Genomic DNA, 23,844 nt, shown 5'->3' with positions numbered 1-23,844 from the left:
TTCCTCAGCCACAATAGGTCTTTCCCTGGGCCCCAAGGGAAGTGGGTTTGCTGACCTTTCTTCAGTGGTTTGGGGATTTAATTTTTTAAGGGAGAAGTGCCTGAGCAGAGCTTGAAGCATGCACCCTTGAGGCAAGTTTTCTCTCGTCTTACTACCTGTTCCCAGTATTTCTCACGGGTCCTTGATCGAGGTCCATGGAGAAGGGCCTGTAACAAGTGTAAATTCCCTGTGGGTGTGTGGTTTTTAGGATTTCATACTCTCATACTCGCCCACATTTGGCCTTTAGCCTTTGATTCGAATTTTTAGAGTAATTGTACTCACACATATGGTGATTCCATCTTCTACCTGTGGCCAGACGGTAAGCCAGTGTTCACTTCCCATCTTTCCTCCAAAGTGCCGGTCTTCCCCGAGATTTCAGGGTAATTGCCTTGCAACCTCTTTGAATGAGTCAGAAAAAGTCATGATTTTGAGGATAATCCACTTTTTTCTTTCTGTTAAGGTGGGATTGGCATTCCTTAGAGCTTTCTATATCCCAGGAGCCAGAAGTCACCCCAGGGATTCTGAAAGAGTCAGTTTTCAGGTGACACTTCAGGGACTCACTTCAAGGTGGTCACTGCTTGGACCTGATGTGGTCCAGGCTGCAGAAAGGGTTCAGAGGAATTGCTGGAAGAGACGGCCTCAGGGAGGGGCCTGGGAGGATACTGTGTAAGTTGAAGAAAGAATTGTAGACCTGTGGGAGGGTCAGTAAGGGCCACACAACAGTGCCACAGTGTCACCATGGCAAGTCCCCCTCTTTCCCACTCCAGGTACATCCTCGGTCTGTGCCCCCTCCACGTCTACAGGCGGCTGCACATGGAGGAGAGGGACACTGCACTCTGGTTCCTTCACATCCACTTACTGCAGCTGTTGACGGCCAGAGACATAGAGCAGATGCAGTTTTCCCCTCAGCCCCTCCCAGGGCCCAGCCTACTGGACTCTTCCTGTCCAGAGGCCAAGCCAGAGCTGCCCGAGTCACCTTCCTGCCAGTGGTGGCCTCTCTTATCCTTCTCTCGCTAATGAGGATGACTTAATTCCAGCCCAAGACAAAGACACTGACTTGGTCTCCAAAAGAACATTTATTTCCAAAATTGAGGCCACAGAAACAGAAATTCCCCCTCCCTGACCTCTGCTACTCCCATCAGATAATTCCCCAGCCTCCACAATAAGATGCCTCTTTGGCCCACAAACACCTTCTACAGAATACCCCTGTCTGGGGTCCCACAAGCCCCCAAGGCCAGCTGAGCCTCCCGTTCACAGCTCAGCATGTTTTAACTGGGGTGGCTTCTTTGCCGCCTCCTCGGACAGGAGCTCGTTCCAGAAAGCCACTTCCTTGTCTTTCAGCTTCTCGGCTGCCTGGGTGGTGACGCCAATCTGAAGGTACCCTTCTTTCTGGTCATATACTGGCCAATGGGGAAGCCCCTCCCCGTTGGGATTCCTGGGAACAGAATCACATAGAAATTCCCCAAAGCTACTGTGTGGTCCCAACAACCCTCAGAGATTGTCAGGGACCCCCTGGCTTCATCTCTGCCAAAGGCTCATATGCCTCCAGAGACAGGAGGCTGACCATCTCCTGGGCAGCCTGTCCACTGAGGGAGCTCTCACGTCAGAGGTCACAGGGCGGGGAGTTTGACCATCACACATTGGAAGCTCCTCCCACCCAGCAGACACGCCCTGACCCTTCCCAGCCCTGCTCTATCTTTGCCACCAGCTCACCCGTTCCGAGCAAAGTTGGCCCAAAATTTCATCACCATCTTGCTGAGATCGGTCTCCTCTTCTGAGGCACCATCTGTGGGGAGGAGACAAAGCCATTGCTACTCAAAGTGTGGTTCAGGGGCAGCAGCAGCCCTTGAGAACTTGTTAGAAATTCAGAAACGGAGCCCTTACTCCAGACCTACTGAGTCAAAACTGCATTTTAAGAAGATCTTGGGTAATTCAAGTGCACTTTAAGCTTGACAGTTACTGACCTAGGTCGGGCTCAGTGAAGGGCTGTAGTCAATCCATGAACTGGCTGCCTTGGTCTTCTGTGCCCACCCTCCTGCCCCTGCAGCCTCAGGGTCGCAGGGCCACACCCCAGGGTTTCTGCTACAGTAACCCCACCTCCCAGGATGCTCTCCTTTGGGTCTCTTCTCAATCTCCTTCACCCACACACATTTTCATAGAATCTGAAAAATAACCAAGCTGCAAGGTCCCCAAATAGTCATCCATCCAGAAAGTGCCCAGAGGCACTGGGTGTCATGAACAGCCCTGGGTTGTGTCACACACAAGTTGTCTGTAACTGCTGAGGGTTAAGACATGAGAGACATCTGTGAGAGGTATTCTTTAAAATAGTATAATCCTAAACATATTTAATTTTAAAAGATATGAGTTTTAGATAGATAGATGGTTGGACAGACAGACACATATTAGTCCTGATTCAAGGTTAAGAGCAATTCTAACCTTACTCTCACGTACATTCTGATATGCTCTTGTGAGTGCGAAGTGAGTGGTGGCATTCTAGCCCTGAGCAGGGCCCTGCAGGTGACCCACCTCCTGTCTTACTGATGCCCAGGTCTGGATTCTTAGAGTGACCATGGATGAGGGCACAAGGATACACATTATCCATCATGCACATTAGAGCAAGAGAAAGGTTGGGACTCTTTGTCCTTCAACTCTGTTATGGTGAATTCAGGAAACTAAGACCTGGAGAGAAGGAGGAACTTGCCCAAGGCCACCAAACCAAGACTTGAACCCAGATCTCCTAACTCCAAGTCTGTAGTCACCAAAGGGCCATCACCTTTCAAAAATGGAGCCCCGAAGACCGAGAAGAGCTCATCCCCGTGGTCCCCTATCACCGTCTTGGGTTTCATCTCTGATGAGAAGCTTGGGCGATACTGGAACTCATACATGTAAGTGGGGCCTCCAGCATCTGGAAGACATGGATTCACGCACAGTTCACTTCAGCAGACGCACCCCTGGATGGTATCAAGGGCTCCAGAGGTGGGTGGGAGGGGCGCTGTGAGCAATCAGGAAATTGGGGGCATGCCTGGTCCTGAGTGAACAACAATATTAACAGCAGCTGCCCATTGTGAGAACCAACTGTGTGCCAGACCCTCTGTGTTCCTGCAGGAAGCCCCTGGTTATCAGCATAACAGAGAAAAACAGTTTGGGAAAAGTTCTATGACTTGTTTAAGGGTGTACTGCTGGTGGAGGTGGAACTGGATTTGAGCCGGTTATTGAATGAATGAATGAATGAATGTTGAAACTTTGGGGAAACTGATTCAAAATAACTATCGTTATAGAGGCATTGGGTCAATACATATCAACCTCTTTGCCTACTGATGCATTCACACACCAGAACGTCTAGATACATAGTTTATGTACACAGAAATACCACGACATTTCATTGCTGACAGGTTAGTCTTCATTCCCTTGGAGAATACCTGCAGCCTGACAGGTGCCTTCTATTATGCCCATTTTTGAGCGTTTCTGGTGTTTTTCACACGTATTCCAAGAAGAGTGAAGTAAATCCAAGTTGCCGGTCTGAAAGTGCAGATATTTAAATACAAGCCTATGCAGAAAGTGGACAGTCTATTCCTTGTGTCTCAGGAAACCACAATTCAGCGTTTCCTTTTTCTCTGTCATCTCACAGGTCTTGTTTCCTGCTTGGCCCAGGGAGTGCTAAGGTGGTGGCAGAAGGAAGAAGGGGCAGAGGAAGGGTAAAGTTCCTCCTTCCCCCTCTCCCCTGCCCCTGCTCTCACCACCCCCTCTCTAAGCCCCAAGAAGATGTCAGTTTTCCTGCTGATGCTTCAGCAGAGTTGCCCATCTTGCTCCTTCAGGGCCAACTCACGGGCCACCCGCCTGGGGAGCTCTGTGCTTTGCACTGATCATTAGGCCCAGAGCGAGTGACTCTACCGGGGAAGGGTCAGGCCCCAAGTCAGACTCGCGGGGAAATATCACACGTTTTCCCTTCTTGGGGACAGAATCACATTTGGAAAATGCAGAAAAAAGGAATAAGAACAAAAAGATCATATCTAATCCCACCGCTCAGAGGAACCTCTGTTAATATTTTAGCACTTACCCCGCTTATGTATATAAAATAAGGATACTATTGGATGTGTAGTTTTGTAATGACTATAATAATTTCTTCATATCATTAAATGTTTGTCCACTACATAGTGTAACAATATATGCCATCCTCACAGGAGGATGTAGAATAATTTATTTAATTGCCTCCCTTCCCCCCGCTCACTGCACTCTTGGTTTAGCAAGAGGCGTTGTTTGGAAGAAGCAATCCGTCTGTGGTTCCATAATCCACTTGCTAAACAGCTGCTTCAGGGTCAAGCAGAACTCAGTGAAAGGAGGGTGTTTACCCTTGCCTCTGCTACTCAGAAGTGTTAGAAAGGAACTCAGAACCCAACCATACAAAGAAAGACCTAGTGTGAGTGAGAGAACTTAATTATGGCAGCATGCTGCCCAAAAGATATTCTTCCTTTCATTCCTCTTCTTTTTTTTTTCAGTGTTTTGCCTTAAACCACTGAGATTTATAAAAAAATTCCTACGGGGGGGACTTTTCTGGTGGTCCGGTGGTTAAGACTCCATGCTCCCAGTGCAGGCGGCCCGGGTTCAATCCCTGATCAGGGAACTAGATCCCACATGCTGCAACTAAAGATCCCACATGCCATAACTAAAGATCCCGCATGCCATAAGTGAAGATCCTGTGTGCCACAACTAAGACCCGGCTTAGCCAAATAAATAAATATTTTTTAAAAATTCCTACAATCACAACACACGTCTTCAAAGGAAAGTAGGGAAGAGATTTCAATAATAACAGTTAGGAGCAACAAGAGAAGCAGAGGGAAGGAGAGAGCTAGTAATAAAAAATATGCAAATTAAAACAGTGTGATGTTCTTTTTTTTTGGTGAGGAAGGACTTATATAAAATTGGCAGCATTATTTTTATTCTTTTAATCTGACTATCCCAAGTGAGAGACTAAGAAATCCACACTCTCATACACCAGAAAGCAATTTCACAAAATGTATCAAGAACTTTAAAATTCTCCTACAGCTCAGCTTAATAATTTCACTTCTAAAAACCAACTCTAAGAAAATTATTTGAGACTTGGTTAAAGATTTATGCACATAAGGCTGAGTATGATGTTTTCTGTAGCATCAAAATGAGCAGCCAGGCTAAATACCCAATAGGACAGGAATACTAAAGTAAATTTTAATCCATCATACCATGAAATAATTGATATTTTCCATGAATTTTTATTGACATTGAGGAAATGCCTATAATATAGTTGTCTATGAACATAAAATTAATTTTAAAACTATGTGTAAGACATGGAAAGGCTAATAGAAAAAAAATGTCAAAACTTTATAGCTGATACTTCTAGGTGAAGGAATTATGAGTAATATATAGTTGCTTCTTTAACATGTTCCCATATTTTCAAAACTTTCTACAATGGTAAGTTTAATTTTATACTCAGAAAACTACTCTATCAAAAAGAAATTGAGAGAAATACAACAATGAAAAAATGACATTGATAAACTCTGGGAAGTGCTGGCAATAGTACACTGAATTCAAAGTCACGGGATGTCAGATAAAAAACTCAAGTCCAGTATGGCTGGGAGCAGCATGGATGCTGAAGGGGATACTACAAGTCAGACACGTAGCAAGAGGCAAGACCAAATTTATGAAAGAACAGATTTGACCCCAGGCAGCCCCTCGCTGGTCATCAGGACCCTAGGGAGGAAGAAATGGTAACTAGCGCCTCCAAATTACTGTACTGAGCGCTTGGGGACAGAGTGAGTCAGCCACAGCTACGTTTTATCACGCTTATAAAGTCTCAAAGTTCAAAACCCTTCTAGCACCGTTAGGCAGAGAGGTCTGGACCACAGAACCATCTCCTGGCTTGCAGACTAGGTGAATGAGGTCTCCAAGAAATGAAGGGCCCTGTGAGTAACTCAAAAGGTACCCAAAAGGGACACCTCCTCTCCAGGTGAGCTCATCCATCCCTGACCTCACACCCTACACACAGTCTTGGGTCAACGTTGGAAGGTCCTGTGGTAGACACAGCACACACTGGGAGAAACAACAGCCAGCCACAGACATTGACGTTCTTTAGACCACGTGGCCCCACTCTTCCAATACTCACTCCTTTCAGCTTTCTTGGTCCCAGACAACACTCCTGGTCTTACTCTTGGCCTCACTCTACCCCCAGCTCCACTGGTTAACAAACTAGTTTGCAGGTAGCTCTGACCTTGGAAACCTTCCAAGACCTATCTTCCAAGATTTCCCCTCTAGCCCCACAGACCACCGCAATTCAGGTGAGGAGCCCTGTGGCAGATGCTGTCGGTGCCTCCCCATATCCCCTGCCTCCGGGCATGCCAGCCTGAGTTCCACCTCCTGCATCCACAGCTCTTTGCCTGAGGTCTTTGGCAGCCAGAGACCACTCTGCCCATGTGTGCAGCAGGTCAAAGCACCAGGGAATTAACTGCCCTTGGGAACAGCCTTCAACCAATGACTCGTCAAAGTTGGAGGATAAATACCCCAGCTCTCTTGCCACTCTCTTGGGATAACCCTGAGACATGTGTTCTGCTGGTTTCCCAGCGCTCCCCAGGTCCAGGTGTCCACAGCGGATGCTTTCTTGACAGTGCAGGGTGGACTGGCTTCCTCTCCATTCATGTCACTTCTCCACTCCTCTACTGGTGTTTCCTGGGATCACCCCCCAAATAAAATATTTGCATTTGGATCCTTTTCTCGGAGTCACTCCTGGTGGAAACCAAAATAGGACAGTGCCCCACCCCAGGCCAAATGCAATCAGCCTTGGATGTACGACCCTCAGCAATTTCCACACGTGTTTGTGCTGAGGGCTGGGCAGGACAGTCAGTGAAGCTGGGGCGGTCAGTGTCCCTCTCCCGTCCAATGTCTGGGACTCACCTCTGTGGTGACGGGCCATATTCACAGATGGGACACCAAACATCGCATCTGCAATCAAGTCCAGGAACAGGTCTTTCTTTCTGGCAGGGTCATCTGTTCCTCCTAAATACTTGTCAGCGGCCACCGCGGTCAGTTCCTCAGGGATGCTCTGAAATAGATCGAGTGAAAGTGACCACTGTTAAATATAAAGTGGAGACCAGACTTATGAATTATCTGTGCAGACAAAACCATTTAAGCCATGTAAGCAAAACTAACTCTAGCTCATTTCATGCACATAAGCAAAACCTAACTTAGGTTAATTTTTGTAAATCCCTCTGACAATCACAAAATAAACTTAAGTCATCTCCCTAAAATAGTATGAGATAATCACTTTTAACCAATCCCTTGCCACCTGAAAACCTCTATTGTAATAAGCAATCACTGAAAATGTTAACAACTTCCTCAGTTTCACTTTATAAGCCATCCTGTAACTTCAGGCCCCCGAGCTGCCCACCAGTCTTTGAAGGTGGAAGCCCCCAGGGCGTGAACCCCAGGGCGTGAATTATTTTTTATGTACCATAAACTCTTACCAAATACTCTTCATTCATTTGGTGGTTTTAATTTTACTATTTCTGGATTTTTGACTTCACCACCCCTGGTGAGTGACACAGTTTCTCTTCTTGTGTTAATGGTGAACTTTTTGAGCCCAGTGCAAACTTTCCCCCTCCCTCAACCCTGGGTAGTGATTAAGAAAAGCAGAAAAAGTGGGGCAGAACCCCCCAGCCCCAGTCTTCATTCTGCCATTAGTTGCTTTGCAACTGGGGACAAGTCTCTTCCTCTCTTTAGGGCTCAGCCAGTTCCTGTGATTCCTAGACTCTTACAAGGATGGGGTAGGACTTCCACATGAGTGATGTGGCCGTCTTCTGGTCCAGTTTGCCTTCAGAGAATGAGTAGCCCATGAACTGTTAAAACAAAGGTTAAGCAATTGTGAATCATCCGGTAATGGCAAGAAAAACCGAAGTGACCAACAAACCAAACCAATGCAGGCTGAAGGTCACTGTCATATCTTGATGGGCATGGGTCTTTTTTTTTGAGTCTTTTATTGTTTATTTATTTATTTATTTATTTATTTAACATCTTTATTGGAGTATAATTGCTTTACCATGGTGTGTTAGTTTCTGCTTTATAACAAAGTGAATCAGTTATACATATACACATATCCCCATATCTCTTCCCGCTTGCGTCTCCCTCTCACGCTCCCTATCCCACCCCTCTAGGTGGTCACAAAGCACCGAGCTGATCTCCCTGTGCTATGCAGCTGCTTCCCACTAGCTATATATTTTACATTTGGTAGTGTATATATGTCCATGGCACTCTCTCACTTCGTCCCAGCTTACCCTTCCCCCTCCCCATATCCTCAAGTCCATTCTCTAGTAGGTCTGTGTCTTTGTTCCCATCTTGCCCCTAGGTTCTTCATGACCATTTTTTTGTTTCTTTTTTAGATTCCATATATATGTGTTAGCATACGGTATTTGTTTTTCTCTTTCTGACTTACTTCACTCTGTAGGGCAGGGGTCTTTGATGAGTTGGGCAAAATCAATGAATCAAATGGACTTTTATATCTAGAAATCAAGGAATGCAAAGAAGATAAAGTAATTGTTAAGGGAAGCTGTCCCAGTCTTTGTGTGTGTGTGTGTGTGTGTGTGTGTGTGTATGTATGTATATATATGTATATATATATGTGTGTGTGTGTGTATGCGTGCATATATATATATATATTTAGGCTAGAGTCTCCACAGTGGTCATCAAGACAGAGAGGGAAGGTTTCAGCTAGCCAGGTGTTGAAGTGGAGGGCTCTGGGGCAGATGACACAGACCTCACAAATACCCCGCCTGTGTTAGATAGCAGAGAAAGCCCCAAATTCTGCCATTATGGTTTTGGTCCTTTGGTATAACCTCTGAAATCATTCTGAAGAACTGCAGAACCCTGCACATAATGACTCCATCAAAACTCTGCACTGGGCTTCCCCGGTGGCGCAGTGGTTGAGAATCTGCCTGCCAATGCAGGGGACACGGGTTCGAGCCCTGGTCTGGGAAGATCCCACATGCCGCGGAGCAACTAGGCCCGTGAGCCACAATTACTGAGCCTGCGCGTCTGGAGCCTGTGCTCCGCAACAAGAGCGGCCGCGATAGTGAGAGGCCCGCGCACCGCGATGAAGAGTGGCCCCCACTTGCCGCAACTAGAGAAAGCCCTCGCACAGAAACGAAGACCCAACACAGCCATAAATAAATAAATAAATAAATAAATAAAATTAAAAAAAAAAAACCTCTGCACTAAGTGACTTGACCAAACTCTAGCACAGCTACAAGCAGCTTAAGGCCATGTCCCCAGGATGACCCCAGGCCCCCTTAAAAAGCTCTGCGCTGCCAGGAGATTTTACTGTTTGTTCTAGCCAAAACCTGGTGATAGGCAGGTATGTCCCTGAACCCTTTCTTAGTGCAGTTACTTTAGAAACCTTGTAATTATAAATCCTTTTTCTGCCCTTTGGGATGTAAAACCACTGCTCCAACCTGTTTTCTCAAGGACCTGAGAGCAAACTTTTATGAAAAGCAAACATTCAGGGGATAATTCTTGCTCTCTCCCCCAGTCCCTGTGGAAAGATAATGCCTAACTTCAGTGGGAGACTTGCTTCTACTTACACCATGGTCTCCTGTCATAAAGACAGAAGTTTGTTTCTTCTCCAGACAAATGCCAGCTAACAAATCCAGGTGGCCCAGTTTCATGGACAAATCCCCCTCCCCGTGCCCACAGCCTTAAACAGGCTCCAGCCTTTTGTTTCAGAGATTTGGGTTCAGTTTACAACTGATCTTTTCCCTATAGCAAGAGTGTCACTGAATCAAACTCATTACCACTTCAACTAGTGTCTGGCTTTGTTTATCTTTGGCAGAAGGGAAAGCTCTTCCTAACTTTTAGAAGTCAATTTTAACTCAGGAGGAAGCAGGCTCCTTTGAATCTTTCCAGTTAGACGACTGAGAGTGTGGGGTGTGGGTGGGTGGAATTTATGGAGAAACTATGAAAGCACCAAGCCCAGGGGAGAGGCTGCAGGTCCCACGCCTCACTCTCCTTAACTCCCAAGCCCCTTCCCCTTTCCAGGCCTTGGGTTTCTCATCTGCCCAATGATTATCTCTACCAGCCCTCCTGGCACTGACATTTCAGGATTCTTGGATACAAGGACAAGCAGAGAGTGTGTGGGGATGTAGGTCCCCAGGGCCGCACCACCCAGGTGACAGCTGGGCCATCGTGGAGAAGGTTTCCACAGAAACGTCAAGGTGTATGAAGGCCCCAGAGGGGGGTGCGTAGAAGGAGGGGTCCTGTGACCAGAGATGGGAGGGGTGATGTGACGGGCAGGGGAGGCGAGTCTAAGAGGCCTGCACTTTCTCACCATCGGCAGAATCCAGCCACACTCCTGCTTGTTGATTCCCACGATGTAGGGAACGGGGTGGAAATTCTTTTCAGCCAGAATCTCTTCAGGCACCTTTGGCAGCAGCACTCCGTCAAGCACGGTGGGCAGGAAAGGAAAGCTCTGGGGAAGAGGGCAGCGTCGTGTCTGTGCTTCCCCTTCGAGGTCACACCGGCGTCCCCCTCTCCACCTGCCTGAGCTCACGGCCGGCATCGCAGACCTGCGTGCCCATGGGCGGTGGCCACATATTCAGGGTCCTAACAAAGGGGGCTAAGTCTGTGGACCCCAGAGGGCAGAACTCTGACCAGGGCCGGCAGTGCTTAGGTGATGCGGGCAAATCTTCACTCAAGTTGGTATAAACTATATAACATAACGTGTATTTAATTTGAAGGGTATGTATATCTACATGCATCTCTCCATCTATAGTCAGTTCTTGTAAGCATCTTACCTCTCTGGGGTCTCCATGTAAATCAAGAGCGAAAAATTTCTGTGAAGACAAAGGCAGAGGTTGTGGGTGAGAAGGCTTCCTGGGAGAAAAGCTGATCCTTGTGAGCTGTGCGTCAAAGGTATCAAGTCCTCCCTCCTGGTGCCACCCTGGCTGGGCTGAAAGGAAGTGGGCAGGGCACCAGCTCCCCTGGGCATGAGCACAGGGTATAGGTATGGGACGGGGGAGGGGAGCTCTGGAGAGGACTGTTGCTTGTGCCTGCCCTGCCCTCCATCCATCTCCCCTTCTTGTTCCTCCAGGCAAAAACACCCCAATTTTCCTTTGGGGGACCTCCTCTTCCCCACTCTCATTCCACAATTCCAGGCATCTATATGAGACCTGAGGTTCACCATCTCCCTGAAGACAGGGATTACTTCAGGGATGGACATGTGCCCATGTCAGTTCAAGAGTTTCCCCAAAACTTTTGCTGGAATTATTGGGAAAGAGGGTTTCTAAGCAGATAGGATGTAGGTCTAGAATACTGTTCTTGTCTAACCTCCCCAGGGGACAAATCTGCCTGAGAATGAAGCCAACACAGAGAGGTAAAAAGCTGAGGGATAGAGACAGAGTCTTAATAATATCATATGTGCATCTGGATCAGGACATGCCTGAAGCCATCAACTCCTGGACTTTTCAGTTAGTAACCTGAAGATTCTGTTACAACATACCCCTTTCTAGTTTTCTCGTCTTGCATTAGAAAATCCTGACTCATACAAGCTCACTGAAATTCACCCCACCCCACGCTTCTCTTTGTTGTGAGTTCACCAAGATTGTGCTGATTTTATTGTGACACTGTAGCTAACAGGCCTGACCAGTATGCAGGAAGTCCCAGTAAGGGTCCCTCCGTTATGGGTTGTGGCCCTGCAATCCAGGTGTGTGTGTGTGTGTGTGCGCGCGTGCCCGCGTGTGTTATTGGGGAGAGAGGATAATCATGGAAACACCTCCACGTGATCTCAGAAGATCTCAGAAGGATAACATGGGCTCTTAGGTTCTCTGGATTCTCCCAAAGTCACCGACTCTCCCCTTATAAGCGGATCTCTTGTACCACATGGAGAATTGCTGAAATAAATTTACCTCTTTCCAGGCATCAGGAAACAGTTGTGTTTTTGTCTTTGAACACACTGGTCACCTTATTTGAGCCTGAGAAACCAGGATCCAAGGCTACACTGGACTTAACCCATGGAAATAGGGCAGAGTCCAGTGCTGGAGGCTGGCCGCTGGGGGTCCAGGAGCATCCGCAGGGGTCCAGGGTCCAGACAGAGAGGCCAGGCACTCGGGCTACTCCAATAGCTCCCACTGGCTCTAAATGTGGTGTTCTCTGGGTATCTGTTGTGCTGTAGCTTCCTGTGATGACCCACTACCATAGCCATCCACTAATCCTGAAATGTCACCTTCTCTGTGACATACTTGGAGTATGGGTGAATTGGGGGGATAAGCGGATAGATGGACGATAGCTAGCAGATTAGGTGATGGATGGATCATTGATTTTAGAGAGATGGATGATGAAATACAGATATATGAATGATTGATAACAGATGAATGAATGTTATAGATGAATTGATATTAGATTGATGAAAAGATATTGATGAATTGGATTCATTGGTGGATGGACAGATGTATAATAAGATGATGAATGAATGGATGGATGAATAGATGGATGGATGGTTGGATGGATGAATGGGTAGATATACGATTATGTGAGAATCACTAGAGGCAGACATGCAGAAAATCGGGCCATCACTGGGTTGTAACTGAGGTGGTTTCTAAATTAACCAAGACAATTGTGACAACCTTTCTGAAAATCTTTGTTCTAAATAACCCCATTCCCCAAATTCAGGATGGTAATCACCTCTGAGAATATGTAATGTTTAATTTCTTAAAAATCTATCAGATTCCACTTATGAGAATGAATCTAGGATGGGCAAATTCATAGACAGAAAGTAGATTAGAGGTTTCCAGAGACAGGGGGGAAGGGGAGAATGTAGAGTTACTGTTTAAAGAGGTAGGGATTTTTTGTTTGGGATGATGAAAATTTTTGGAAATAGTGGTGATGGTTGCACAGTACTATGAGTATAATTAATGCCATTGAATTGTACACTTAAAATGATTAAAATGGTAAATTGTATGTGACATATATATATTTACAGTAAAGAAAACAGTCACATATAAAAAAATCTATCAGAAAAACAAGATCGGAAAAAGTAAGTTTTGATAGATATGAGGAGTTATTACACAGTTGTTCATTATGTTATTTTTTGTCTTTGTTAACATCTGAGATATTTCATAATAAAAAAGAAAGAAGGAAATTCCCCATTCAGATCCAGAGCTCTGACACTGCTCTTGAGAGGTGAGAAACTGTCCCAGGTAGTTTTTCCAGGGCAAGGGGACAGCTGAAATGATGAAGCCTGGGGCCAAGTTTACAGGACGGGGAGCTTGTGTGGCCACGAGAGTGGATGTACTTACCATCTTCAGCGTTATCTCCAAGAGCTCGTCCTCTGTCTTCTGGCGCAGGCAGTGAATGAGGACAGCCGAGGTGGTGGTTTTACACCCAGCAAAGACAGCAATTTTCTGCAGAGATCACAGGTGACAGCAGAATTCAAGAGCCATGTCTCTTCCCTCCACCAATAACGAAGTGTTCTGCTCCAACCTCAATTTCTAAAGTCAACACACGGTAGCAGAAGATACTCTCGACGAGTATGTCCTGGATCCCAGACGTGCCAATTATATTCCTCAGCCTCTGCTGCCTTATCTCTGTTCAAGTGGACATAATGATCTCAAAGCTGAACATCTAAAGACAGGCAGCATGGAGTGGGGCTTAAGAGCATGGAATCCAGAATCCACTGTCTAATTTCAAATCTCGGCTCACCCAATTAATAGCCTTTTGGCCTCAGGCTAGACACTTGCAAAGTGCAGCCAGAGGGGAAGATGCAGAAGGAGAGAAGTCAGGCTCCATGATGGTGGAACCATGGAGAGTACACATGGGCTGCCCAGAGCCTGGTCCAGTGTCTGACATACAATCAATGCTCAGTATGTATTTGGTGAAAAATTAAATAAAAAGGCACATGAAGAAGTAGAGGGGAGAGAGAGAGAGAGAGAGAGAGAGAGAGAGAGAGAGAGGGCAAGAATAAGAGTCTTGGATTCTTCATTCTGCCAATTTCTGGTCCTGTTTGATAGCAAAATCCAGCACCATTTCTGCCACCTTTGTTTCCTTTAAATAAACTCCCCCTTCTTGACTTAAGCCTGATCAAGGGGCTTCTGCTGTTAATAGCCAAAGAATTCTGAAAAGCAGTCTCAACAATTGTTTAAATTCTTGGTGTCTTATCTCCTCCCCTCCTGCTCACCAGGCAGTCCCTCTACGTCTGCCTGCTGCCCCCACCCGGCCACCTAACCAGCGCTCACAGCCCGACGAAAACGCTCCACATCAATGACTCCAGCGCACACTCCTCAGCAGAGCCTCCCTGTTGCTCACCTTTCCTTGGCTTCCTAACGCTCTCCGAATAAAGACAAAGTCCTCACCAGGTCCTATGCAGCATGGCCCTGCCGATGGCCCCATCCTCACTTCACTCCAGGTTCCGTCTGCTCTTTCTGCTCTGGCCACAGCAGCCTTTCTCACTCTCTCTCACTTGAGATACCTGCTCCTGTCACAGGACATTTGCACAGGCTGTTCCCTCTTCCTGGATATTCTTTTCTTACCAAGTAATTTACTGTTCATCTTTCACATCTCAACTCGTTGATCACTTTTTTTCATGAAGCCTTTCCTGAAAACCTCCCCCTATCCACTGGACTAAGTGCTCCTTTTGGATTCTGTTATAACATCAGTTATCTCTCCTCTATTGCTCTAGTCACAGTTGACATTTTGTAAGTTGTGCAATTATATAATTATTAATCTGTCTCCTCAATTATAACAGAAGCTTCATGAGGTTGCGAGATGTCAGATTATATCAAAACTATTTGTTGAGTGAATGAATGAATCAATGAATGAATTCTTCAGGAACCCACCCCAGTCACAAGCCCCCAAGGAGAATCCACTCCAGGCCCACATGGTACAAATGAGTTCACCAGACCTCAGATCCTGAGAGAGGCAAGACACAATGACAGTCCACCAGACACATCCAGCCCAGCACCCCTCCTTTAGGAAATATGGTCAGTGGACCGTGCATGGGGCTGGCAGCCCAGAGTCATGAGCTTGAGTCCGGCTCTGCCCTGATCACTCGCTGACCTTGGCAAGTGCTTCCGCTCTCTGCCCCAGTTTGCTCAGCGGTAGAAGGTGGAGGTGGGCTGAGGTGTGCCCTTGCCCTCCCTGCTCAGCTACCCTCACTTCTGTGATTCTTTGAGGATGTCAGCCGGCTCCCACAGTAAGAAAGACCCTGACAACTCCAGGAGAGCAGAGCAAAGGGTGTGGGGACAGGCCAGTGTGAGACCTACCTTAGCTGCAGCCTTCATGTCCGTCTGGACCAGGATAGAAGTGAGGGCCACGCCACTCTCAGAGATGGCCCGGTGGAAGAGGTTCTTGGCCAGGGGAGACAACACCTGGGAGGAGGGTGGCGAGAAAGGGAGTTTATGCTCACAGGAAGGGGTCTTCAAGAGCCACCCCCATCCACAGCCCTGTCCTGGGCTGTTCCCCTGGAGACCTTGGGGCCCGGCTTCTGCAAGAAAACCTCAGCTGGAAGGAGGCAGGAGCAGAGTCAAGGACAAAACAGGAAGTGTGTGGCACACACTGATTATAACAATCAAAGTATCTGAATGGCAGCTCAGCAATTCCTAGCAACACTTTAAAGGCACAGTTCTGATTCCCCGTTTCCATTACTTAGGATTTATTTTAAGGAAAATGATCATGGAGGCACACAAAAATCTCTAAAATGTTCGTGTTATTTATAACAGTAAAAATTGGAAATAACACAAGGTTCTAATATATGACATTGGGTAAATAAGGTATTTTTCATTCTTACAATGAAATACTATACTCGACTATACACACAAAAAATATAAAAGAATAACTAATGGTTAGGGAAATATTTGTGTTATAATATTAAGGAAGTTTTTTTGTTTAAAAATTCATAGATACAGATAGATAGGTAGATAGATGATAGATGATAGATAGATAGATAGATGATAGATAGATTCATGGAAAAAAGACTAGAAAAATAAAACTGTCCATGGTGACAATCCCTGGCTAATGGGATTGTGGATGAATTTTTATTTTGGGGGAGTTATCTATGCTTTTCTTTTTTCTCCATTTTATAAAATAAAAACATTTTCCTCTGAATATTCAACTATGAATCCAACATACTGTTTTAAAAATGCAGTAATAGCACTGACCTTCTGCTCAACTGTGAGGCAGCTGGAGGGTTTCTAACAGCTCCCAGCGCCTTCTAGTCTGCTTGTCCATCTTTGCTTCCCTCAGTGTCTCCTTATTCCCATTCCCCACATCAGGCTCCCAAGTTGTGTCTGTGTTCCATATCCCCGGTCCCATCCCCCCTTCCATCCTCCTTCCTCTCTCTACCCCTCCTCCCCCAGCCCAGCTCCATCCTCAGTCCCAGAGACTGCTGCCCTCCTTCCTGAGCATGAACAAGCCATCAGACCTCCTCAGAGGAGGCCTCTGACCTGTTCTTAGTGCTCGTGTCCCCTTGAACCATAGATCTGGCTTCAAGGCAAATAATGACATTGCACCCAACTTCATGGTTGCCTCTTTTTATTCAGAATTTACACCCACCCCTACTTCCCAAGAGGAGTGAGATGAGTACTAACGGTAAAATGATTAGGAAGGAGAGTAAGAGCTCAACCAACACAGGACAGGAGGAATGTCTCCGTTGCAGCCGTGGCTGGAGATATGGCCCCAGGATGCTAAGCTGAGCTCTGGAGGGCCAAGGAGAGTTTGGCCGTAACTTTCCACCATCTGACACTGCACAGACTAGGGTCAGCCTTGAATCCAGGTCTTATAAGTAAAGGTCCCATGACTAGACTGGCTGGTCTGCAAGGGGTCCCATCGGTAGCCACATCAGGGCCAGGAACACTTACAAGAATAGAGACACTTTCCCCTCCTGCCGACTCTCCAAAGATGGTCACAGAGCCTGGATCCCCTCCGAAGTTGGCAATGTTCTCCTGGACCCAGTGCAGTGCGGCCAACTGGTCCAAGTGACCCCAGTTCCCCCGGCTGTGTTCATCCCCTGTGCTGTGAGTAAGAGAACAGGGTGGGGTTGAGAGCAGAGATGTCACAGCAGGGCCCTCAGGACCACAGATGGGGCTGGGGTTCTGGGTGAGCCTTCTGGAAAAGGCTGGGCTTCCACAGCACTGACACTGGGGTCTTCACCTGCCTCCCATCCTGCAGCATTGTTCCGCTGTAGCGCTCTACACATCCATCCCACATCTATTTATTGAGCATCTACTATTCTACAGTTCCAAAGGGCATTCCAGGCAGAAGAAACAGCACAGGCAAAGGCCCCGGGGTCCAGTGAACAAAAGAGTGAGTCTAGGACATACAGCTACAGAGGGCCCTGAGGGCCTCGGTAAGGATGTCAATGTCATCTTGAGTAAGTTAGGAAGCCATTGCAGGGATGACATGATTCCATTTATGTCTTAAATGATCACTTTGGCTACTGTGTGGATCAGACATGGTGTAAAATAGCAGGGTTATAAAAGTAGGTGTTATGGGACTTCCCTGGTGGTACAGTGGTTAAGACTCACACGCCCATTGCAGGGGGCCTGGGTTCGATCCCTGGTCAGGGAACTAGATCCCACATGCATGCTGCAACCAAGAGTTCACATGCAGCAACTAAGGAGCCTGCGAGCCACAACTAAGGAGCACACCTGCCACAACTAAGAACCAGCACGACCAAATAAAGAAATAAAATGTTTTTAAACAAAGTAGGTGTTATTACAACAATCCAGGGGAGAGACACAGAGTGCTTTGAACAGGGTGACCACAAGGGAGGAGGTGAGAAGTGGCTGGATCCTGAATACATTGTAAAGGTGGAGCCAAGAGGATTTGCTGGTGACTGGATGTGGGGTGTGAGAAAAAGAAAAGAATCCAAGTGCCCACAGGCTTTTATCCTGAGTAACTGGAAGGGTGGAGCTGCCTGCAGCTGAGCAGGAGGCCCTGTGGGGAAAGGAGGAGTGTTTGGGGGGAGGGGCATCGGGAGTCAAGGGTTAAGTTTGTCTGTGGAAGGGAGAGGTGCCCTCAGATGTCCCATGGGGATGGCAGGAGGTAGTTAATGATGTACCTGTGGGTTTCAAAGGAGAAATGGGCTAAAAATAGGGAGCTTGGAAGTGCCCCCAAGGTCACTCAGGGAACCAGTGGGACAGAGAAGAAGATGCACACAGAGGCTGAGATGGGGAGGGCGAGGGGGAGGGCCCGGGAGGGGCCGAGAAGGAGCAGCCATGAGGGAGGAGGTGGCCAGGAGCCAAGAGAAGGAAATTTTTCAAGAAGATTTGAGGGATCACGTGCGGTTGCTGCCAAGGCTGGACCACTGGTGACCTGGACCAGAGCAGTCTGGTGTCTGGTCGGGCTGAAACCCTGACTGACGTGGCAGAGGAGAGCCTGGGGGAGAGGAAGGGGGGAGAGTGTACGCAGTTATACTGTAACTGGGAGCAGCCGTGGGCCGTGGGGGAAGGAGATGAGGAGTCTCGGTGAAGGTGACACATGCCGGGACATGACTCGCCTGGGACAACCCTCCTCCAGCCCATAGGTCTTTCCAGTGAGATGACCACCCCTCCCCCAGCCCACCCACCAGCCATCTGAGGGCAAGAGGTCCTGGGGCTGGTGCATTCAGAGAAGGCTCAGTAACTGTGCCTGCAGGAAGTCCGGTTCCTGTCCCCACGGAGACTCCACGGAGGAGACTCGAGCCTTCGCTCACGCATGTGCCAAGCTCCACGAAGGAAATGGGGTGAGTGGGCCCTACGCTCCTCCCAGTAGATGTGTCCACTGGAGTCAGGTGCTCGTTACAACCTCCCAGTTCCAGCCACCCGTTCCCCCACCTACAAGACTTTACGGAGCTCCCACATGAGTCTGCTCCTTCTTTACTTCCCCATGAGGTAAGATGTATAAGCCTCTAACTGCTGCGCTGCATGTTAACTGTCATCTTAGAGGCATGCAACATGCTGGGCAGCACAGGTGAAAAAGAGATGAGTATTTCAGACGAGGTAACATTTGGGTTGGGCTTTGCAGGCATAATAGGAGCTTGTCAGGCAGATTAGGCATTTTACATGCAAGTAAGTGGACCAGGGTGGCTGGGGAAGGAGAAGGTAGGTAGAGCCCAATTATGAGGGGACTTGCACGTCTTAGTAGGGAACCTAGCAAAGAACCCTTTGAGGGCTTGCATGACCAGAGTGGGGTCCTAGCACTCCCACACTGAGGGTCAATGTGCCGTGAAGAGAGTCCAGTGTCTTACCTGAAGAATCCCCAGATGCCCAGGCGGTACTGAATGGTCACCACCACCACGTTTTCATGGGCAGAGAGGGCCAGCCCATCATAGGTTGATGCCCCGCCCAACATCAGACCTCCTCCGTGGATCCACACCATCACCTGGACGGGGAGGAAGCAACCATACAGGTCACAGGAAGCAGAGCCGGGAAAGACCTCAAGAGGCGGTCTGGTTTGGTCACCTACCCGTTCTCCCAGCTGTGGCCCAGGCCACCACCCCACTCAGTGCACCCTGGCTGCCCTTGCCTGTCTCCCCTGCCCCAGTGCCACCTCCTGCCAGGGCTCTTCATGCTGAGAACATCATCATGGGAACAGCCAAGGCTAAGAGCGTCATCTTCTCCCCAACACTCCCCCCGCCCTCACTCCTGGACCCCTCACGCAGCTCAGCACACTCTGCATGCAACGGCCCTTGCTTAGAAGCTTATTTCAGCTTCACCTTAGTTACCTTTTGTGTGGTGAAATAAACTTCTCACGTGAATGATGATCATGTCATGAAGCACACGCCCCGGGTGGTACCTCTTCTTAATAGGCCTTCCCGCTGCCTCCTCTGCTCCCCAGATTTCACCCATCCTCCAAAGACCAGCCTAAAAGCCACCTCCTCTAAGAAGTCTTCAATCATTTGATGAATATGATCTGAAAACCTACTAGGTGCCAGGGACTGTGGTAAGAATTGAGGCTGAGAGTGGACATGACAATTTATAATGCATGGCCCTGAATTTAAAGAGTTCACATAGCAAGAAAGTGAGAATGGCTAAAATAATAGTATAATGATTTTGTTAGGGCTTCCCTGGTGGTGCAGTGGTTAAGAATCCACCTGCCAATGCAGGGGACACAGGTTCGAGCCCTGGTCCGGGAAGATCCCACATGCCGCGGAGCAACTAAGCCCGTGTGCCACAACTACTGAAGCCCAGGTGCCTAGAGCCCGTGCTCTGTTACAAGAGAGGCCACCGCAATGAGAAGCCCGTGTACCACAACAAAGAGTAGCCCCCCGCTCGCCACAACTAGAGAAAGCCCGTGCGCAGCAATGAAGACCCAACGCAGCCAAAAATAATAAATAAATAAAATAAATAAATTAAAAAAAAATGATTTTGTTAATTAAAAAAAATCAAAGAACTCATACATGAACTATGTGTCAAGTACTGCTCTAAGCATTTAAAAATAAACCATCCACGAGATAGGGACTACCATTGTCCCATTTCACAGACAGGAAAACTGAGGCACTTAACAACCCTGAGGTCACACAGCTAATAGGCGGTGGAGGCAGGACTTGAACCCAGGCAGTCTGGCTCCAGAGTCCACATGTTGAGCTGCCCAGCACACGGCAGCCAATGGCCACGGTGCAGTAGGCTGGCTGTTGGGGCAGGAGGAATTTCTTCCCTTCAACTCTAACTAATGCATCAGCAAGACTTGCCTCGTGTGCTGTGTCAGACACTGACATAAATCTTGATATTCATCATTGAACACTTGTGTGCGATTATCCCTGATTTGAGGAAACAGAGCCAGGTCTCTCAGCTAGTAAAAGGCGGAACCAGGATTTACACCCAGACCCTGCGGTTCCAGAGCCTGTGTCCATAGTAGAGGTTCTCCAGCTTCAGGTTCCTGGAGCCCCTGCTCCTCCTACACCTCTGATCCCTGCCTACCTCCGGGCGGAGGGACTGAGTGTGCAGTCACCTCTGAGTCCAGGCTGAGCCAAGGGCTGGTCAGCAGTGATTTGCTGAAGAAGCTAGTCCAGCTCTGTGCAACCCAGATGCTAAGATCCTCCAAGGCAGGGGCTGTGTGGTCATGGTTTTATGTTCCTCCTTTCTCTTAACCCCCAATTCTACCTATGCATATGGGGGCGCTGAGTATGTACTAGGGGAATGAATGCATGAATGAATGAATGAATTGTCCCCACCTCTTTGAGCCAAGCACGTGCAGGGCCACCTTCTAGTCACAAGTTCACAGATGCCCTCCTCCACATCTGGGCACCATGCCAGGGGTGTTCCTGGGAGATGGCTGGGAGCTCACACCCCTCCTGTCTCTACCCCACTGACCCCTCCTTTCCCAGCAGACCAGCGCCACCCTCCAGCCTGAGTCTGGAAGGCTGCCCCATCTCTGGGCTTCCATTTATTCTGGAAATGCTGACTCACTGGGTCATCAGCTTGTGTCAAAGACAATTAGGAAGTGAAATTATCTACAATAAAATCTTGATAGTTGGCAAAGGCAAAGGAAAGTGCTTCTCTGTTGCTCCAGGCTCTGCATCCTCTACCTGTGACACTGAGACACTGAAAGTTTGTCAGAGAAGGTCTTTGTGTGCTGAGGAAAGGCCACACACAGGCTCCACTTGCTAGTGTGTGTGTCTCAAAGAGCGTGACTTGGAGATCAGGAGACCCGTGCTCTAGTCCTGCCAACCCTACTCTGTGACCTCGCCTTCCCCTCACTGGGCTTCAGTTTCTCTATCTGTAACGGAAGGGTTGGGCTGTTGGCTTACCTCTAAGATTCCTTCCAGCTCTGACTTTATTGGAAATTATGTCTTAGCCACCCTGGGTATCATATTCCTAATCTAACAAGTAAGAGTAATCCTTCTTGTCCATCTATTAGCATGAGAGACCTTAGAAAAATTAAAATGTGCATTACAGATGCACAGCAAACTCCCCCAGAGGCCCTATGTCTGTCACTATGGGAAACTGAGGTGTGGAAAACCTGTGTTCCCTGATGTCAGGTTTGGCTGTGGTGGTAAAGAAAGCCCTGGGGCCCCTGGGGAACAGCCTGGGGCCCCTGGAACAGCCTTGGTCCAAGACGCCCCAACCCAACACTGCCTTCATCCCCTTCCAGTCTACACCAGCCTTGCCCATTTGTTCCCACTACTTACCGGCAGCCTGCTTCTCTTCCTCAAGTCAGCAGGAGTGTAAATATTTAGGTAAAGACAGTCTTCGGAAAACTTGAGATTAATGTTCTCCTTTCTGTTGGTAAAGAGCTCTGAGAGCCTCTGCCCCACCACTGGGTCTTGGGAGCACCTGGGAGGGGCAAGGAGAGAAAAGAATTCTTGAAGTTCAATCAGAGCTGACCAAGGAGATGTCTCCTGCGGTCAGGCCACGTCTTGCACTGGCAGGTTTAGGGCAGTAAATAGAGTTGTTCTCACCAGACTCAAGACACTGGGTTAGGTAGGAGGCTACCAGGGCCATCCGATGGGGGCTTCTCAGGCTCACCAAGGTCTCCCAGGACCAGGTATGGTGAGGCCTGACCCTCTTCCCTTCCTGGGGCCTTTGGGAGGCCCTGAGTCAAGGAAGGAAGCTGCCTATATGCTGATGGGCCTGGGAAAGGACCATTTCCTGCATGCCCTGGGTCCAGACCAGCTCTCCGCTGGGCGCTGTATGATGCCCGCTACAGGGTGACCATATTCTGCCAACAGAGAAACATGTTCTAGTCCACGGGAGACTTCCATAAACCAGGAGAAATCACTCAAATGACAGTTATTTACGGCCTACAACAGGTCAGAGGTGAAATATTTGTGGGGCAGCTTTAGGAGAACTACGTTCTAGTCCTGCCTCAGCCTAATTTGCTGGGTTTCCTTGGGTGAATTCTTTGCCTGCTCTGGGCCCCAGTCTGCTCCTCTGTGTAAATGAGGGGAGTGATTTCCATAAGGGTCCTGCAGCACTGACATGCTAAAATTCTATCATCAACCCATCACAGGCAAGAACTATTGGTTGGTCTAATAGGAGATTTTATTTTTAATCATTTAAATTTTATTTTATTTATTTTTTTATACAGCAGGTTCTTATTAGTTATCTATTTTATACATATTAATGTATATATGTCAATCCCAATCTCCCAATTCATCACACCACTACCACCACTCCCCACCGTGCTTTCCCCGCTTGGTGTCCATACGTTTGTTCTCTATATCTTTGTCTCTATTTCTGCCCTGCAAACCGGTTCATCTGTACCATTTTTCTAGATTCCACATATATGCGTTAATATACGATATTTGTTTTTCTCTTTCTGACTTACTTCACTCTGTATGACAGACTCTAGGTCCATCTACCTCACTACAAATAACTCAATTTCGTTTCTTTTTATGGCTGAGTAATATTCCATTGTATATATGTGCCACATCTTTATCCATTCATCTGTCGATGGACACTTAGGTTGCTTCCATGTCCTGGCTATTGTAAATAGAGCTGCAATGAACATTGTGGTACATGGCTCTTTTGGAATTATGGTTTTCTCAGGGTATATGCCCAGTAGTGGGATTGCTGGGTGGTATGGTAGTTCTATTTTTAGCTTTTAAAGGAACCTCCATACTGTTCTCCATAGTGGCTGTATCAATTTACATTCCCACCAACAGTGAAAGAGGGTTCCCTTTTCTCCACACCCTCTCCAGCATTTATTGTCTGTAGATTTTTTTTAAAAATTTATTTATTTTTGGCTGTGTTGGGTCTTCGTTTCTGTGCGAGGGCTTTCTCTAGTTGCGGCAAGTGGGGGCCACTCTTCATCGCGGTGCGCGGGCCTCTCACTATCACGGCCTCTGTTGTTGCGGAGCACAGGCTCCAGACACGCAGG

The 23,844-nt window shown here is 47.8% G+C and overlaps 1 protein-coding gene across 2 annotated transcripts in view; it reads right to left on the bottom strand.

Moving 5' to 3' along the window:
* Positions 1–1,096: 1,096 nt before the first annotated feature.
* CES1 (carboxylesterase 1) overlaps positions 1,097–23,844 on the bottom strand; it is a 35,266-nt gene continuing 12,518 nt past the window's right edge. For both annotated transcript variants that reach the window (XM_082436999.1, XM_082437000.1), the window contains exons 3-14: positions 22,154–22,298; positions 19,271–19,404; positions 16,902–17,055; positions 15,309–15,413; positions 13,347–13,451; positions 10,848–10,886; positions 10,382–10,522; positions 7,821–7,901; positions 6,961–7,108; positions 2,813–2,944; positions 1,753–1,825; positions 1,097–1,474 (exon numbers count right to left, since the gene is read on the bottom strand). In XM_082436999.1, the coding sequence (XP_082293125.1) occupies positions 1,291–1,474; positions 1,753–1,825; positions 2,813–2,944; positions 6,961–7,108; positions 7,821–7,901; positions 10,382–10,522; positions 10,848–10,886; positions 13,347–13,451; positions 15,309–15,413; positions 16,902–17,055; positions 19,271–19,404; positions 22,154–22,298 (1,441 nt within the window). In that variant the 3' untranslated portion in view covers positions 1,097–1,290. The remainder of the gene's footprint in view (positions 1,475–1,752; positions 1,826–2,812; positions 2,945–6,960; positions 7,109–7,820; positions 7,902–10,381; positions 10,523–10,847; positions 10,887–13,346; positions 13,452–15,308; positions 15,414–16,901; positions 17,056–19,270; positions 19,405–22,153; positions 22,299–23,844) is intronic.

Source organism: Balaenoptera physalus (genome assembly GCF_965194825.1).
Source record: "Balaenoptera physalus genome assembly, chromosome: 19".
Classification (NCBI taxonomy): domain Eukaryota; kingdom Metazoa; phylum Chordata; class Mammalia; order Artiodactyla; family Balaenopteridae; genus Balaenoptera; species Balaenoptera physalus.
This window is presented reverse-complemented; position numbering and strand designations above follow the sequence as displayed.